The sequence below is a fragment of the Poeciliopsis prolifica genome, unplaced genomic scaffold (assembly GCF_027474105.1).
Source record: "Poeciliopsis prolifica strain line A6 unplaced genomic scaffold, Auburn_PproV2 SCAFFOLD023, whole genome shotgun sequence".
In the NCBI taxonomy this organism is placed as follows: Eukaryota; Metazoa; Chordata; class Actinopteri; order Cyprinodontiformes; family Poeciliidae; genus Poeciliopsis; species Poeciliopsis prolifica.
The window spans coordinates 199,433-218,485 of NW_026562398.1; the positions used below are offsets into that span (position 1 = coordinate 199,433).

The 19,053-nt window shown below is 36.8% G+C and overlaps 1 protein-coding gene across 1 annotated transcript in view; it reads right to left on the minus strand.

Annotated features, from left to right (window-relative positions):
• Nucleotides 1-19,053, minus strand: part of LOC129370194 (ERC protein 2-like) — a 150,278-nt gene that overhangs the window by 81,718 nt on the left and 49,507 nt on the right. Inside the window, exons 10-13 of the mRNA XM_055045958.1 lie at nucleotides 17,964-18,152; nucleotides 12,471-12,512; nucleotides 11,340-11,533; nucleotides 3,060-3,153 (exon numbers count right to left, since the gene is read on the minus strand). Coding sequence (XP_054901933.1) covers nucleotides 3,060-3,153; nucleotides 11,340-11,533; nucleotides 12,471-12,512; nucleotides 17,964-18,152 — 519 coding nt within the window. The remainder of the gene's footprint in view (nucleotides 1-3,059; nucleotides 3,154-11,339; nucleotides 11,534-12,470; nucleotides 12,513-17,963; nucleotides 18,153-19,053) is intronic.

Consider the following 19,053-nt stretch of genomic DNA (forward strand, 5'->3'; position numbering starts at 1 on the left):
AGGATGACCTTTAGTACTACTAACAGCAATCACAGCATTGTCTCACCTTTATCAGTCTTGCTATAACATCTCAGTTTTCTGAGATTAAACAAAAAAAAGTGGAATGAGCAACAGCTAGCACACAGGTTCAGCTTTTACAGTTAGAAACTAGTGACTAGTCCTTATATCTGTAGTGGGGGACTCAGACCTGAATCTTCAAAGATACATGAATATAATTACAAGCTCAGACTTTTAGAACAACTCTAGAATAAAATAATGAATGGCTCAACAAGCTCACATGAAACTCATCCAAGCAGCTGATCCAGTACCTTGCTGCTCATGTTCTCACTAAAACTAGGAAAGTAGAGAACACGACCCCCAAAAAGGACTCTAAAGTCTGTACACTGGCTCAGAGAATAGAGTTTAACATAATCCTGCTAGCTTGTAAATCAGCAAACGGCTTTGCACCAAAATACATTAAAGACCTGTTATTGTTTATCAACCATCCAGACCAGGTCTTCTGTTTCTGATCACTTCCTCAGAACCAGAACCACATTCAGTTTTTATGTGTTACTAATCAGGAACAAACTTCCAAAAAACGGCAAAACAGCCAAAACACCGACTTCCTAAACCCTCACCAATTTAGAGGCGTCTTTGATCAATAATAACTGAAACAATGATTAACATATTTGGCGAATATTTGATGATAATTATTCTTTTGTTGGCATTTGACAAAATGCTTTGTTGCTTGTTTCATAATTGGTTACTATATTATGTTTGAACTAACTTGTTGCTGAAATGTGCTATTAGATAAACTTGAAAGACTTCAATAATTTCCCCTTCATTATGACCATAAATGCATTACTGCCATCTTAATTAGATAGTGATTTATTCAAGTATCAGTCTGCACCATCATTGTCACAAAGGATTTATTCTTTGCTATGCTAATTTATAGAACTAAAAGTTATGAAAACATCACAGAATGTGCCTGTCTTCGTGAAACTGGTTTCCTGTAATATTTTGCTCTAATTTGAAATTCTTGCTTCTAACTGTCTAAAGCTTAAATCCCCTGGATCCAACACATATTGCAGACTTTTACTGTGATTTGTGCTTTCCTAACCATTTAGATCAGAGCATGTCTAATAGTTCCCAGATCACAGATTGTGGCAAATTAATGCCAGCCTCTCTAATTATTAGGCCCTCCATTTGTAGAAAAGGCACATAAAATATTCCTCTACGTTCCACAAACCCCTTGTAACTTTCTTCTCTGTTCAATTCTTGTCAACAATTTTATTTTATAACTAACAATTATGTTTATTCAAGAGAACAATTGTTCTCTTTGCTGCCACGTCCTCAACTTTAATGTATTTATATTCTGTCACCATCAACATTAGCAGATAAAATTTGACAGAAGCCTACAATTTTATAGATATTACCTGGGTGAATTTGTGACGTCCCAGATTCAACTCCTTTTTCAAAGAGTGATTTTTGTTTCACTCCTGAAAGTGTAAAGATGACGCTGGTCTTAACTTTGCTTATATTTTACACAGTCGTTCTAAATTTAACTCATAGTTTTCTAAAATGAGCAAGATTTATAATCTGTTATAAGTGGATGAATCATTCAAATACTGTGTTATTTTTCACTGTTGTGTAGTTCCTTGTACACTGTTCTAATAGCGCTGCAGTAGCATGTGCTGTTGTCTAAAATATGAGGATACAAAAATGTGATTTACTTGTGAAAAGAGTCTGAAGAACATTAGCTATACCCCCAGGGGTGGTCCTAGCCTGTTTGTCGCCCTGGACGAACAACATTTCAGAAACTGTGTCCATGTAACGCCCATTTCAGAAATCGCCACTGTACTGTATATCCCCATTTCACGAACAAGAGATTAGAGGGAGAGTGGAGGGCAACAGGTTTTCTTTGTGTGACTCTGTTATCTGGTGGAGTTTCTTGGAAAAGAAAAAAAAAAAAAGCCATTTGTGAAGGATAAGCGGGAAATGATTAAATGGTGATTTCCTTCTGCAATGCGGATTAAAACAGATAAGAAAGCCTAATTGATCAAATAAACTGTTTGGTGGTGTGCAATTAAACAACAAAAGGCACATTTTTTAGATCATTTAGATACGCACTTCAAAAAGTGATTTAAAAGCTGTCTTATTAAAAAAAATAGCTGTGTTTCATGAGCTGATTTTCAAATTCCTCAAAGCTTGTCATCAACAAACAAATTAAGTAGTACATTCCTGAATGCCTCTTTCTGTGGTATAAATGAATTTATTACGCTTACAGTTTTGCTGACAGTTTAGGCTAATTGTTGTCTTAGAAACTGGAACAAAAAACAAAAAAACAAAATTGTTATGTCTTTGGATCTGTTGTCAGAGAACAGGCATATAAAACAGCTGCCAAAGAGACGGTGGGACATAATTGGTCAATGACTGGAATCTGAAACTGGATATGCTTTAAAATTAGTATTTCCTTTGGTCAACAACTCCATGAAAATCATCTACAGCTGGCTAGTTGTCAGCCTTTACAGTGCTTTGGATGGGGTCTGCCAGCACACAGGGAAAAATAAAAAGAATGGAACAGTTCTGCTTAAAGACAGGGTCCTGGTCTGTGCTTGCTTGAGGGGATATAGAGGCTTATTTCATTGGCCCTCTGGGAGTGAATTGGCATGACTGCACTCTGTAGTGGTCTCTCAGCTGATCTCCCCAGCCCAGAATAAAAGCATGCACCTGACACAGAATTGAATACCTAGCATTTACATCACAAATGGTGCATCAAACTCCTGACAAACTCTGTTCTTTATTATTCCCATCATATAGTTTATTGTGTATTTGTTGTGCTACGGACTGATGTGTCCAAAGATAAAGCATGAAAAGGTCTAAAATTCCTTAGACAAACCACTGTCCAAAACAAATGGCTTTCCAAGTGAATGACTTAGAAAGAGATGAGACATAGAAAAGCAAGAAACAGCTGTTGGACATGTCATGAATCATGTAACGTACTGGTATGATGATGTGAAGAGGATGTTGTTACGACCACAAACGAAGTCATTTGCACACATGCATAACTCCATTCCAACCTGTGATAAAGAGTGTGGATGTCCATCTGCCAAGGCATCTTTCCTCATCTCGCCAGGCACAATCTGCTTCTGGATATTTGGAGACTTGATTTGCCTTCGAGCAGAGAAAATAAAAACAACCAGTGATGAAAAGGTGGATGAAGAAAACCAATTAGAACAATTGTTATGTGGTAGTCATTATGTAATAAAGTAAGACGTGTTTTGTTTCCTTGAAACCTTTATTTTTCTGAGCAAGCATAAGGATTTCTTACAGTATGCACTTACAAAGTTTAAGCTTGTTGCATTAGCCTTGGGTTTGTCCCGTAACAGCTTTACGACCTTAGCATCAGTTAGGTTAAGGTATAGGTACAGTCACTGAATGGAGAGATTAGATTTTTTTCAGGACATTGTGCATTAGGTGTATTATTTTGAAAATCTTTCAATGAACAGCAATTAATAGGGCATTCCCTTTATTTGTATTTCACCTCAACGTAAACAGGCTGGCCTTCTTAAAATACACCACCTGACTTTTGTAAGGATAATTTTCACTTGCATATATAGCAAAAATTTTAACAGATGAGTGTGACACTGTCAGGCCTCTAAACATTAGCGACACAATAGAATAGAAAACAGTGTGTAATGTGTAAGAAGTTTACAAAGTCAAGACACAACCATTTAGGCATTTTATTAAAAAGGCCTTATAATCCTAGGTATCCTTTTATTCTTGCAAAAATAAAATTTAAATAATTTGGACAATAAATTATATTACGGTAATTATTATACAATAATAAAAAGGGCCTAACCCTTTTGTTCAATAAGTATGTAAATAACTTCAAATCTACATGAAAATACTCTTTTATAGTTACAAATATTAAACATTATTGCTCTAAATTGTGACCAGAGTTAAAAGCATGTTACTTCATGTGCTCAACGGTAATTTTATTTTTTTTATTGCGATGTTTGCACTGTTATTGTCATGCAACTAAACAGCTGAGCAACAGTGTAGGCAATAAATCAGGCACAGACAAAGGCTCTGTGTGTTGAGTCATTATAGCTTGGCAGACATGAACAAGACTTGACTCATAAAGGTATAATGCTTCGATGTAAATCTTTCAACAACAAAACAAAAAAAAATAACCCAGGTTCCAAGTATGTGCAGAGACAAATACACATTCCTGAAAATCTAACAGTGGCAGCAAACTTTGTTTCTAACATAACCTGATGCTAAAATGGACTTGCTTTCACTGGGATATTAAATAAAGGTGTAGTGTTTTTGTAAGTTTGCCTTTTTTCATCAAAATAAACTGTTATGAATCAGCTTTTTAATGCAAAAGTTTTATTTCATAAAGATTGTTTAGCAACCGAAAATGCTGAAAGAAAAAATCTCTAAAAAATTAATCAATCACATGTCATTGAGCCCATTTATTCTCCTTCTCCCAGAGAGTTTGTGGAGTTTTTGTATAGAGGAAAGAGTCAAAATCCCTCCAGAGTTATAAGAATAGGTCTTATAGTTGAGCTTGTCATCAAATGTTTTGCACAGCCATGTTTTACTTGTCACTTCCAGGCCGCTGGTGGAAATATTCACCATTCCACCTAAGGTCCTGCAAGGATACAGTTTATAATGTTGTTTATTAATCCCACATTTCTGTTAGAAGTTTTAAAAAATATATATTTATTAGATATTTTTTTATTATTTATACGCAAAAGGAACAAAACTTATACAGTCCCGATTCAAAAAATCAAACAGGAGGCAAGTACATAAATTACAGCAATTAATTGAAAAAACATTTTTTTAATATTCTGATCTTCAATATTGTGTTTCATTAGCTGTAAGCTGAAAAAAATCATAAGGTTTGAAAACATCAGTCTTACTGTAATTAATTTATATCATAGGTTTGACTTATTGAAACATGAACACTTATTTTATTTAGATGCATCTATATGACCAATTAATTATGTTTTTTTTTTCTATCACGCTGACTGTGACAAATTAGTGCTTAAGAGCTCCCTCAAGCCATACAAACATGCTGTGACCAAGCAGCTGTTAAAATGTACCACATTATTATTCTACATCCACACTGCTGTGTTTACTCTGGGCAAAAGCTACAAGAAGCTCCCACATGTGGGCAAATATTTGCTGTCACAGCTTCAGGAATGATGTGGGTATGTGCTGTTGTGTGTCAGTCTGCATGACTGATGTTGCTGTACAATTAGCGTGAAGTCTGGCAAATAAGATGCTGTTTTCATTACCTCACTCAACCTTGCCACATACAACAGCATTTTATTGAAAATGGTGTAAGAAACAGCTCAGCATTTCTGATAATGTTTAAATCCCACAGTAGAAAGCCACACATGAATTCACCTCTTTTCATGTTTGTGGTTAGTGTCTTTAGTGGAATTAAGAGTTACTTTATTAACAGCGCTGATTTAAATTTGGTGAGCTTGTATTCCTGTTCAAATTGATTACAAAAAGACATTCTCAATTTTCTTGAGCACACATGCACATCAAGAGAGAGCTGCTCAGATTTAGATCTCTATGAGTGTTTTTATAAGCTTAGAGGCATATCCATGAAGAGCAAAGTTGAGAAGAGGGCATATCAGCTTTCACAAACAACCTCTACGAGCACAGGTGTACAAACTAATGGCCATGTTGGTCCCGTTTGATAGCTGATATGCCCCTATATTTCTGTACAACATGAATATAAGTGTTTTGCCCTAGGTGAAGGCAAATGAGGGCACTTAGAGTCAGTCATACAGGCTGGGCAGCGTACAAGAGGATGAGGGAGGATTCAGTTTATTACTGAAATAAAGCACATTTTTCATGTGTCATTGCAGAGAAAAATGAAGAAAGAGCAAGAGCAGCAAGCACCTCCTTCCCTGACCTCAGCGTAATAAATAATTTTTTACACTGCCCTTTCCTTTATTCATCTGGAAAGCTGCACATATACACTTTCCAACACAAGCAGTTTCATTTTCGGGCTGCCAAAGTAAATCATTTAGCTTGACACCTCAAACACTCTGCTTCCATTTGTGAAATCAAAGAAAATTCAGGGAAAATCAGGAAAGATATTCTGAAGATAGTAGTCAAAATACGAGATCCTGGTTCATCATTTGTCTGTTCAAATAATTTTGTGCAAGTAGAAACACCAAGTAGATGTTAAGCCATCAGGAACTCTTCAGGAAGGAGACAAAATGCTTTTTTAAGAGAAAGAGATGTACAAATCAGCTATGCCACATGTGAAAATACAATTGTTCCTATGGTCAATTCTGCTGAGCTTATCAAATGAACTACTCCTCAGTCCAACGCTTTTAATAACGGTTGTAACTGACAGATGCAAAGGCATTGTGATAACATGCTAAAGGTGACATGACGAAGAGGACAGGAGCTTCTTAAAGAGACAGAGACCAATTTCAATGTGTCACACTGCAAAGTCAAATGTATTTAATGTTTAATATAATTATATGTACCACAGTTTTATAACATCTTAAGGTAACATAGTGTCTTGTTTATGCTTTAAACTAGCACTATGTGCCTGGAAAACACATAATTTAAATCATTGAAGTTTGATGTTTTAAAGTCACTTTACAAGTGAAACTGCCTTTTTGTGCATTCATGTCCACCCAGAGGACAACAGTTAATGTGCCCTGGAACAGGAAACAGTGGTATCACTGGGGCTGAGGAGTTGCCAACAGCAGGAAATTGTGCTCGATTTAGCTCAAAGGAGAATAAACTTTTACATAGCTTTTCCATTTTAAATGAAGGTTTAAAGAGACCATTCTATTAGAAAATATTTCAAATTGTATTTTCCACCAAATGAAATTTTGTCTCTTCTACATCGCCTTAATAAAGAGCACCATGAAAGTTTATTATGGTGCTGGCAGTTATCTGAAGTTCATGGAAAAGAGTGAAAATCTGCAGGATAAATAAAGTTGTTAGGTCAAGTTAACTGTGGGAATGTGCAGTTTGATCTAGGATACTGGCTTTTATGCTGTCCTGAAAGGTTAAGACTTTCTATTTTTGCATGAACAACATATAGAGAAAAAGTCTCTATATGTTTAAATACAATAAAGTGTAATGTGGTGAGATAGATTGAGCACCATTTTGTTAAAACACACCATTTCTGTTGCAGGTGCAACATGTTTATAGTTCTGAAGCAAAGCAGAAAATCTGCAAGTCAATGCTAATCCTAAAATGGATTCTTAATCTGCACCAACACCTGCAGCAGAAACACTGTTTACAAATATTTTCATGAACAAATATTATAAAGAGAAACTTTCAAGGTTGTGTGTGTTTTGGCATTCAGTCAGGCATTACTGCATCTGGTGTTTGATTATAATCACAGGAAAGAGGCCAAAAGTTGTATTTGTGTGTTTGTGTGAATGAAAATTGTTGTCAGAATTTGTAAGCCACCAACTACTAATTTCTTCCTCATGTGGGACCCTTTGTAAATTCCCCTACAATGCATACAACTCACAAGCTGACCATTGGCACAGCTATGCACACATTTCAACTGATATTCCCACAAGCACACCTACACACACACCTCCCTTTTTCTTGAGCCCTCCCTCACATACCAGAGTGCTTACCCTATATGTTTCTGTGGCAGGGTGGGACTGAAAAGTTGATTTATTTGAAAAGTTGATTCCCATCACCACACAGAGGGGGTTTATTTTAATTAATTGTGTAGAACTGTAAAAGGTTTATGTAAAAAACTATTCAAAAAATCCCGCAGGTAAAATATGTATATACCAGTGATGATACATGTGCAGTGCCATGTAAAATTATTTATATCCCTTGAACTATTTCTTATTTTTTCATTCCATAGCCACAAACTTTAGACTATTTATTGGGATTTATGTGACAGATCAACAGAGAGAAATGAACAATTGTGCAGTAGAACATAAAGTGTACATTGATTTTTTTAACTTCTCTTTTTCACAAACAACAAAACCCTAATAGCAAGCTGTGTTGTTACAACTGGAAGTCTTTTGGAGAATGTTTCCATACAGTGCATAAAGAGAAGCTGTTGTCTGTTCTTCTTTGCTCAAATAGCTCAAACTCAAACTTGAACAGGGAACATATGTGAACAGCAACTTTTACATCTAGCCACATATTCTCAATTAATTTTAGGAATGGACTGTCTAACATGAATAAGCCTTGATCTAATCCAAACTACTTTAGCAGAGCCTCGATGTTTATGGCTGTGACCCAAATGAAAGGTGAACCTTTGATCCAGTCTAACAGTCTCTAAAGGGTTTTTTTTCCATGTCTGGAGACTAATTTGAGTCATCTATCCAAGCAACCCTGTGTTTCATGTTCCCCATGTCCACTTCCAAAGGAAGCCTTGTTTGCATGCCACGAGGCTTCCTTTGGTTTCCTTCAACAACAGCTATCTTCTTTTACTATTTTACAAAATAGTGCATACACGTATGCACTATTTTAGGAATTCCCATCACCTGTATGCACAAAATAGTGCATACAAGTATGCACTATTTTGTGTTGGTCTATCATTTACATCCATTGAAGTCTGCTGATGTAATTTTGACTGCTTTTGCAAGGCATTCATCTGAAATCACAGAAAACTGCTGATGGTTTGATGCATTCGTGCCTTTAGAAATCACCATTGTTTGAGAATAATTAAAACCTGATATGCCTCAGTTTACTGGAGCTGTGATTAAGTGACCTTCTAATATGCCACCCTGTTAAATACACTCATTCTTTTCTAATAAATTAGATTACACATAAATAAAATGACTTCCATTAAATCACTGATATGTGTATGCTTTGAGACAGCTGTAGAATAGTCTTGCCTTTGTTAAAGTTTATTTATTACAATGACCTGCCCCTCTCTGCTTTGTTTTCAAATGGATGAGAAAGTGTCTTTGTGCTCATCTGTTATCCTCTCCTTCTGCTCAGATGGTGGTTAATAAGTCAGCTAACTTAGATCCAACAGAAACAAAGCGATTAAGAAGACATTCATCCTTTGCTCAGACACGCTACATATCGTATGCTCTGACACAGATGTCCATTCAGCACACACACACACTCCATCCATGCTGTCACATAACACATGTGCACGGCTACTCGTGTGCAAATATTTAATATTTTTATCTAAACGGAAAAGGAAAAAGGTATGCTGTAGCCAAGAGAACTGATGCCTGTTATTGCAATGTTGGAAGTAAATTTTTATTGATATGTGCAGCTGTGTTGTATGATTATACTGGATCCTCTATTGATAACCTGTGGAAGGTTTTCCTTTAACCTTTGGCCTGTGTGTGCCAAACAGAGGGGAAGGGTTGAGCTGATAGGAGAGCCTAGTTGACACTAATGAGACAACAGCCCTGAAAAGACAGATGAGCTGAGGGGAAAAGAAACCCTTCCAACTATTCCTATGACTCCTGGCTGGCTTCAGATACAGAGAGAATCAACATATGTTGCTTGCAGCAATTGCATGCAAACAACACACACGTCTGTGGACGAGGCATAATGAACGCACACACACAAAAACATAATAGAGGCTCGATGCAGTAGATGTGAGGGAGCTACTGTATTCTTATGTTATTTGATGCAAATCCATTCGAACACTGTCCCAAAACAGGGAATGTGAATAATGGCCGATGAATGAGGCAGGAAATCAGGACGGATTAAGTATGTCCCACCCATCCAGGGTGACTTCTCACCTTTCTCAAATGTAGTCATTGAGACTTCACCTGTGGGGCCAGTAAGTGCTAATAAGAGAGAGGTAACCAGCCACAGATGTTGAAATGTTTCTGTAATTTTCAGTCAACTAACTCTAAATGATGCATGACATTTTTTGAGCTTATTTTCACACAATCTTTCTGGTCAATATTAATATAGCAGTAATACCATTTGCATGTTTCAATATTTTTCACATCGATGCCACAGAGTTTAATAATTGAAGTAGAGAATAATTTTGATTTTTACAATGAACTTGTACAAACTTAATATTAACTGAAAATGTTTGTCAAGATTCAAAAATCACTGGTCATGGATGACCTAATTGGACTGTTTTGTGAAGAAGACAGAGTAAACATTTCCATCTCTACATCTGACAAATCTGGCAGAGATCTGCTCTGCACATCTTCCTGGTGGTTCAACAAAACACTTAATCACGGGTCTTGAATTCAAATTCTTTCCACAATTTTCAGAGTTGCGTTTGAAACCATGCTTAATTTTTAATCTATTTTACAGTTTTGCATTACCTTGTGTTTCCGTAATGTGAGCAAAAGTGCAAGAAAGTTGAAGGGGTATGAAAACTTTTGAATTCAACCTGCTTGTGTGTAGACACACATGAATGTGCACACAAAGCACACACACAGTGGTTTTGCACAGGCACTAAACAGCTATTCATTCAGGTACATATACACACCATGCCAATCCATAAATCAAATGATAATTGAGTAGCACTCTGCCAGTAATAAACAGAGCAGTATAAACAGCCAGTGTCTGGGTTGGATACACCACCTCCCACTGGCATGCCGCTAGCGGTGTGCTGCTTGGTAAACTCACAAAACACACACCTCAAGAAACAAACACACTCCCCCTAAATATGTTTACAAGAATGCAAAGATGGAAACAGAACTTTTAATCGGTTGAATTCACAGACACTGGGGTGAAAACACACAAATGCTTTGTGTTAGTATGAGAAAACACACGAACAAAGTTCTGATAGCAATGAAATGTGAAGAATTTTTTTTCAAAAGTCAACAGAAAGTAAAACCATATCAGTGCTATAAATCAGAAAACATAAAGGTTCTGATGGTGTTGCTGGAATGAGGCCTGAGTCTGTTTCCCATGAATGGATTGTATGCCTACCAATGGGACAACAACATTTACACTTCTTGAGAAACTTGATGAATAATATCAACACGCATGAGAGGATTCCAAGAGCACACATGAACATGCAGACTGTATGAAAGTGTGTCAGCCAGGCAACCTATGAATCTACTTACCCAGGTCTTCAGATGTATACAGAAACAAACAATAAGATATAAAAGCAAATTATTAAACTGATAAACGTAAATAGGTCAAGCATGTATTTCCAAACAATGATTATGTAAGAGAAGGAGGAGCAGTATTTGAAAGTGGTTTCAAGTGGAAGGAATATACAACCTGAACGGTTTATATCAGATGCATTAGTCCTTTATAAATAGAACACTTTATAATGATCTGGGATCGTAAAAAGATCTGGTCAGTAAGAAGGGGGCTACTCTTTGATGACACCCAGATGGTGCATGTACTGGGACAGACGTGAATGCCAGTGACCTTTTGACCCTCACCTCTCAAGATCAGTAATTTTCTTCTCCTTGCACGATTTGTCCACTTCGGCGTCCTTAAGCGCTCCCTTTAACCTCTCCACCTCAGCCTGGGACCTCCCAGACTCCTCTCTGTAGCGGGCCACTTCCTGCTCGAGAAGCCTGAGACGATCTGCGATGTCTGGACAGATTCTGACAGTTTCCTCTGGTTTTGGGGTCTTTAGGTTTGCACGTGTGTGAGTAAGTGTGGGGTGAGTGATGTGAACAGATAAAAAGACAAAGACATATTGTAAAAATATTTGGCTAAACATTTTATCCTGAAAGTACAGCTCGAGTACATTTGATTGACAGAGGTCTTGATAATGTAATGTACAATGCAGGTGAGTAAAATTCCCTGTTTACATTGTCATTTACTTTGAAGCAAACGGGACAATTAAAAGAAGAAATTCCCATTACATTTCCATTTTTAATTGGAAACTGGAGCTGCAAAATACAATACAAGCCTCTGACGTCATAAACTTGCACATTAGTGGGTTGTATTTACTAATAAAGGAATTGTGCATCATATAGGTCCAAAAGATTTCATCTTGGAGCATCAGATTAAAGGGGAATAAATACAGTTGTGTTGGTCTGTCACATAATTTCAGAGCAATATACATTAAAGTTTGGGGTTATAATGTGACAGAATACAAAAATGCTTAACGGTGTTTAAGCACTTTCTCTGGCTCCTATATTTTATGCTCAGACAAACACTAATGAAAACTATTATTTTCAAGATACGCGTTTAATTCCAACTGTTAGCTGGACAAGCAATGTGCATCCCCAATGTTACACAACAGTAAGCTACACTTGCATATTAAGTTTCTGATTCAGACAACCAGCACAATAACCAGGATGAACACATGGATAGAGAAATGGATGCAAAAATGAAAACAAATTGAGAACACCAGAATTCTTTATTAGTCTATATTATTTCTTTAATTATCAAAAAACTACTTTTTATCTTGAAAAATGCTTAAAATCACAGATAGGCTGTTTAGTAATCCTACTACTATGTTGCTTTTAGAAAAACTATAAGATCACGTCATGAAATATATGTGAGATGTTAATGAATACAGGTGACCAAACACAACAGTTACAAAATAAAGAACATACCGTGGGGTTGGCTGCTGAAAAACCATCTACTTTGGGTTCAACCTGAAGGTTAATGAACAAATACTGCATATTAAAAATAAAACTTTCTAAGGAACCAGCAAGCATTCTTGTCAATTTTCCACTAACTGAGCAGAATATTAAGTGTTGTCAGCTGCGGTAGGAATACAGTAAAGACTGTGAGAATGTAAACTCGTCTTTGTCAGAAGCCGTCGGTACCCTCGTGTTTGAACACCCCCCTCTAATGCCTTCTTTCCTGTGGTTTCCTTCAATCATTTGCCTCCTCGGGGCAATTTTTCATGCAGCGTTGGGAGTTCAGTCATTATCATTCCAAAATTACTGACTCCCCATGATGTTTTGACTGTGATTTTACAAGAACACCACACATCACAGTGTTATTGATTTTTGTCTTTGGTTTGGATCCTTCTTTTGCTTCAACCACACTAAATCGATTCTTCTCCGAGAAAAATATCCCAGGGGCACTTTCTAACCTAGAATTATCCTCTTCTCAACTTTTCCCTTTTCCTCTAAAACTCTACCGCTCTCTGTCAACTGTTTGTGAAAATTTTTTAACTTGTTGAGACAGCTGAGGCCACTAATTTAAACAAAATCAAGTTAATGTGCACAAACACTTCTACACTCAAAGTCACATTTCACTAACTTCAGAGGACATAATTAAGTAGAAATCATTTCAGCTCCAGCAGTCCTGAGAAACATATTTAAAAATAATCTTTTAAATAAATAAATTAACTTTAACTTAAATCACAATAACTTTAACTTGCTGAACTACCTTTTGAAAAAGTCTAATACGCTTCTTTTTGATGACACAAAATTAATGCTAGGCATCAACAGTTGTGTTCATGCCAAACAAAAGTACATTTCTATTTTGTTTTTGTTCATTAATAAACTGGAGCTTTCAATTACTAAAAACAAGCCATTTACTAACTGGCAGCTCAGCAAGTGGTGAATTAGCCTGGCCATTGCTTTCTGGTGCAATTCCAGTCTTACCCTAAAATCTCGCTTACAGAATGGTCTGGGTTTTCTCCCCTTTAGTTATATTGTCTCAAGGAGATTTTGTACCAGGACAATCAACCCAATTTTCTGCAACATCATCTGTTTTAGCAATAGCAGTAGAGGAAGTGAGTAAAGCAATTCAGTCCATGTTGGCCACCCTTCCAAATTTTGAAGTAAGGTTAACAGCCTCCTCGTTTAGCTCGGCACTTTTCTCATTGGGTAGAGGAAGGTTGTTTACAGCTCAGCCAATTTCTGGTAAGTTTCATAGCATTGAACTTGCACATTACATATGTCACAGGCAAACGTTAGCAATTGGGTACAATTTAAAACATTGACAGAGTCCACGCCTCCAGGAAGCAATCATTTCTCAATAGCCAAGAAGTACAACTGGTTCTTAGCAGGCTACTGCTAAATAGATGTTGCTCAAATTGGCACAAAACATTTATTATTGCTAGAAATTCATCATTCTTATATTAATGCCACAGCTGCCTCTTCTCAAAGGCAGGACAATAGAAAAGAATAATTTAATGAGAAAGTACCTCAGCTGCAATATTGTTTGGATAACAAAATTCAGAATCTACATTGTTGAAGTATATATATCGAGTATAAAGACCAAAGTGCAACGACCTGTATTTTGGTCTTGGTAACAATAACTGTATTTCAGAAAATGAGCATCGTACTGATGGTAGAATATGGTGGAGGTAGTATAATTGCCTGGGTCAGTTTTGCTACATCAGTACCTAAAATGCAGGATGTGAAAAATAGAACCTTGAATCCTACTGCCTACCAAATATCCTGAATATGTCCGGCCATCTGTTCATAACCTCAAACTAAAGCCAACCTGGGTTCTGCAGTAAAAGAATTATCCAAAATACTCCAGCACGTCCATCTCTGAACAGTTGAAGAAAAAAATAGACCTTGCAGTGGCTTAGCGAAAATCTTGACCTGCATTCCACTGAGATACTTTGGCATGACCTCAAGAACGTAATTTGTGCTCAAAAGTTTGCAAACTGTGAAAAAAGTGTTCTTAATTTTTTTTTTATTCTAAAAAATATTTTGCCTATGTTTAATTGCCAAACAGGGTCCCACATCCCAGATATGAATGTTTTTCTTTAAAATATGAATAAAAAGTATCTGAAAATGAAGAAAAAATTAACACAACCTCAATGTTGAGGAGCAGTAAACTATTTAGGAGAAGAGTTTGGGGGCAGTTTATGCTAACTGTCCCTAAAATGGTCAATTCCTTTTTTGAGTTTTTTTTTTTTTTTCTCAATTCAAAAGGCTCATGTTTAGTTCCGGACATCCTTTGGTAAACTCCACAAATACTGTTTTATGGAAAGAGGAAGAGGATGTATCAGTCAACAAAGCTCTGAGGTACAGATTAAAAGCACAGTAAACAGCTCATCTGAGTGCATAGTAAAAACATCTGCAGGTACTGTGAGTGTGAGCCATAAAGGGCGCTTCTCCACTGGCAAGTCTCAATTTAACTAGTTAATGTGGTTTGGTTCATTATTATTTGTAGTCCATTTTGTTCAAACATATCATTTCAAGCTCTGCCCCCAATTTAAGATCAGAGCTTTGTGGTGTCCTAACAAAATCCTGATTTTGTTGTTACCCGAGCAGCTTTGTAGCCAGTTTGGCATGTTGTGTGTCATTGTCCATTTTGAAGACCAATAGTTCTTCATCTTCTGGTTTTGCTTCAATGTTTCCTCATGATGTCTTTTGTCTCATACACCATCTATTTTGTGAAGCGCACCAATGTCTCATGCTCCAAAAAACCCAGAACTTAATGCTGTCATCCAGGTATTTCCGTTAGGATGGTGTTTCCAACACCATTGGGTGTTTATTAGGTCATAATGATTGTCATTATGACTTGATGTCAATTATAGTTTCTGCAGCGCAGATTGTCATGAAATCCCTGTGCTACTTATGCTTAAGTAATTATTCAATGTTTTGTATCTTAACAAATAAGGTACCTTCAGCCATGCATTACTTCATTGTCTATACCTACAACAGCTGCTTTATGTCAAATAAGGCAGCATTTGCGTATTTGAGCCATTATTATCTGGGATTTCCTAAATTAATAAAACACATAGTAAGAGATAAAATGTTCTCTGAAAAGGATATTACTTCTTGTTTTTGGTATAAAGCAACTACAAAACATTTTGGGAAGCTTTACCGATCCAACACTGGATAGGTTTAATCTAATTAAAAGTAAGAGGGTGAGAAAAAAGGTTATGTGTTCTTTTTCTCACATTTATTATAAGCATAAGTTTTTCTAACCAACAATAAGCATCTTGTATCATAAAAAACAACTCCCACACAGAGAAGTTAAATCACATAGAAGATAAAAATTGTATGGTGTTTCATAAAGGTAAAAAGACAAAGAAAAATATCTGGAAACTGCACTCTTTTCCTGACATCAAACATGATCTGAGAGTATAATAATCATGGAATCCCATACATATACATAATCAGATCTTGAAGGAAAATATACACATTGCTTAACTTGAATTATAAACAAACATGCAGACTTTTCTTCTGTTTTTCACTTCTGTCAAGAAGCAGCAAGACTGGCTGCAACAAATCAGGATGGTATTTTCGTCAGCACCAACAGGGAAAATCCCAATTTATTCTATTCTATTCTATTCTATTCTATTCTATTCTAATCAATGCACACTATGAACAGCACAGTTGGATGACATACCAATTCAAATGGTGCATGTGGAGAGCTCAGATTAACACCAAAGGAAAATCAAAGTGTATCAGGAAGTGTTGCATTTTGTTTGATCTCTTGATTTATTCAATAAGTGTCACAACTGCATGTACCAGATGTTGGACAGGATGTTGAATTTTCTACTCTGTATTTAATCTATTTCTAAACATCCTGTTTACGCTGAATTAACGTTGTATGTTCACAACTATACTGAGAGATTCCCATGGCTATGTGCAATGGGTGGCATTTATTATGGCTTTAAATTAGTAATTTAGCAACATCTGACTCTATCTTGCCTGGCATTATGAATGGGAAGGCCAAAATTTGTACTGAAAGCCAGTTGTTTTGTGATCAATAGAGTAGCAGAGCTTCTCCCAGGTCACTGCAGAGCAACAAGATCAAAACACTTGAAAAGATAAACAAATACCTGCATACACACACAGACAGCTGATTTTTGTGCCGACATGTATGCACAAGCAGAGAAAAAAAATCCCTTGCGACACAAACATTAAAAAAAAAATGCAGACATCATTTGCTTTTTTGAAGCTCTGCAAGTTTACATAACAGGTCTGATTGCTGCAGAGCATACATAATAGTCAAATTATGGCAGAACTTCTGTCAGAATGTGTATCTGTGCGGTATAGAGTAGCTGAGCGGCTGCCACTTTCATGTGGTGCCTCATCAACATCCAGCAAGGTATCATTTCACAACAACAAGATGTGTGTACCATTTTTATGGGCATAAAAAAAAGAGGAAAAAAACATTCTTGTAAATTCTGCCAGAACCAGACTCTGTCCCGGCTTGTAAGCTTAGAAGGGAGAAAAAAGAAGAAAAAAAAAACATGGCTTTAAAACAGGGAAACAGGGATTCTTCATGTCTATAAATCAGACTCTTAATTCATTCTTTCATTTGAGGAGACATAGTACTAGCGGGCTTTTCTTCTTGAGAACTACCAACAGCCTTGTGGATGCTCACAGGGAGGTAAGACGATCCAATTAGTAATACTGTAGATCTAAGCTGTGTAAATACTGAGCTGTGTGTCTGTAGACCACACAGAATAAGGGATAAAGCAAGTAACATTAACCAGCCGTGGTTAACATACATACATTAAGAGGTCCACGTCATTAACATAAAGTCATTTCAAAAAGTTAATTTACTTCATTAATGCAATTAAAAAAGGTTGATTTAGTTGATTTTGATAATGCTTTGTAGTCAAAACCCAGTATCTGTTTTTTCCTACTTATAGAATATCAACACTCAGGAGGAGCGCAGAAAAATTTACGCTCAGACTGCGGAGAAGCAAATGTTTTGTTCCATCGGACCGTCAATTTCCTAAACCACATAAGAAAAAAACCTTGTAAAAGCTTAGATGGGGTCAGTGTGACCCCGCCAGACCACAAAAAAAAATTGTGGAGTCTGAATGACCCCATCTTGACCGTGCGAGGGTTAACTAAAATTTTCATGACAAAAATTTCAGCCTACTGAAAAGGATGTTCATGTACAGTGAAGAGCATGAGCTCAATAGATAGTTCCCTCGTGATGTCACACTTCCTACATTTGGGCGCTCTATTACAATCATGGCAGTATGGCGCTTTCTAACCCGCACGTAAAAAGAACCACTGTGGTTTGTGTATGCTGAAATTATAGATTAGTCTTCTCTTTAGATTGAATCACAGAAATAAATTAGTTTTTTTTTATTACAATCAGATCTTATCTACGACAACATAGTTTCAGAAAACAGCGCATTAGAGTCACTGTGCACTGACCTCCCCATCAGGCCTCTGGTTCTGGATTAAGATGGAGTTAGTGACCTGGCTCTGAGACAGCTTTGGGGTTTGCAGAACAGCCAGTTTTTCCTTCAGTTCCTGGTTCTCTCTCCTCATCTGATCCATCTCTTCGAGCCTCGCCCTGTCTTCTCGTTCCTTTTGGTCTCGGAGGTTCTCAATCACTCGCTCCTACAGTGGTAATAAAAAGTTAATATTGTCAGAAAATTTCTTCAGGTGACGAGCTGCATCAAAGCATCAATCTAAGGTGAGAACATAGATGCTATATTTTGCATCTATTATTCATCGAGTGTTCTCACTATGATCATTGTACTGGTGAGAACAATCATCTCGCTAGGGGAACAGCAGTAAACTCTTCATATCAAGGCCAATGAGAATCTAACAAGTGCCAATCATAAATAATAAACCATAAATAGCAGCAGCCATATGAGGTGATCAGAGCCAAGTAGAACAGCAGGATAAGACAGTGTTTCATTGTAAAAGACCTGGACAGTGCGGCAGATAAAACCAAACAACTTCACACTGTCTACTGATGAAATGCAACATCTGTTCTGTAATCATAATCAGCTACAGGACTGTAAACAGGTGCCTAAGTATGCCAAGTGTGTATCAAGACTGTGTTAAGGTGTGTGTTTATTTGTAGGCTGGGGTAATTACTAAGGTGTTTTTTTTTTAGGTCTAAATCTTGGCAATGAAACTAACCATGAGGCACCATTGCATGATCGACAGCTTTGAATCTTGATAATTGGACAAATATATCTTAACTGGACCTGGCATGTTGCAGCAATGGAGTCTGGGTAGTAATGGAGACCACTTGACATAGAAGTCCTGGGTGTTTTACCCACTGTATTATATATCTCTGGATAATTGAGGGGTTAGTAAAAGAGGGCAGTGTGTGTTAATATAACATGCCTCAGTGAGGTGCCTTACTTTGGACCCTATATAAGAACAAGAGAAATCAAAAACATAACATCACAGACAGACGCGAACAAAACACACACGAACTAACGAGTAAGGCTAGCTATAAACACAATGCCCCAGTCCATTAATTAGAACCACAGAGCTGTGGCTG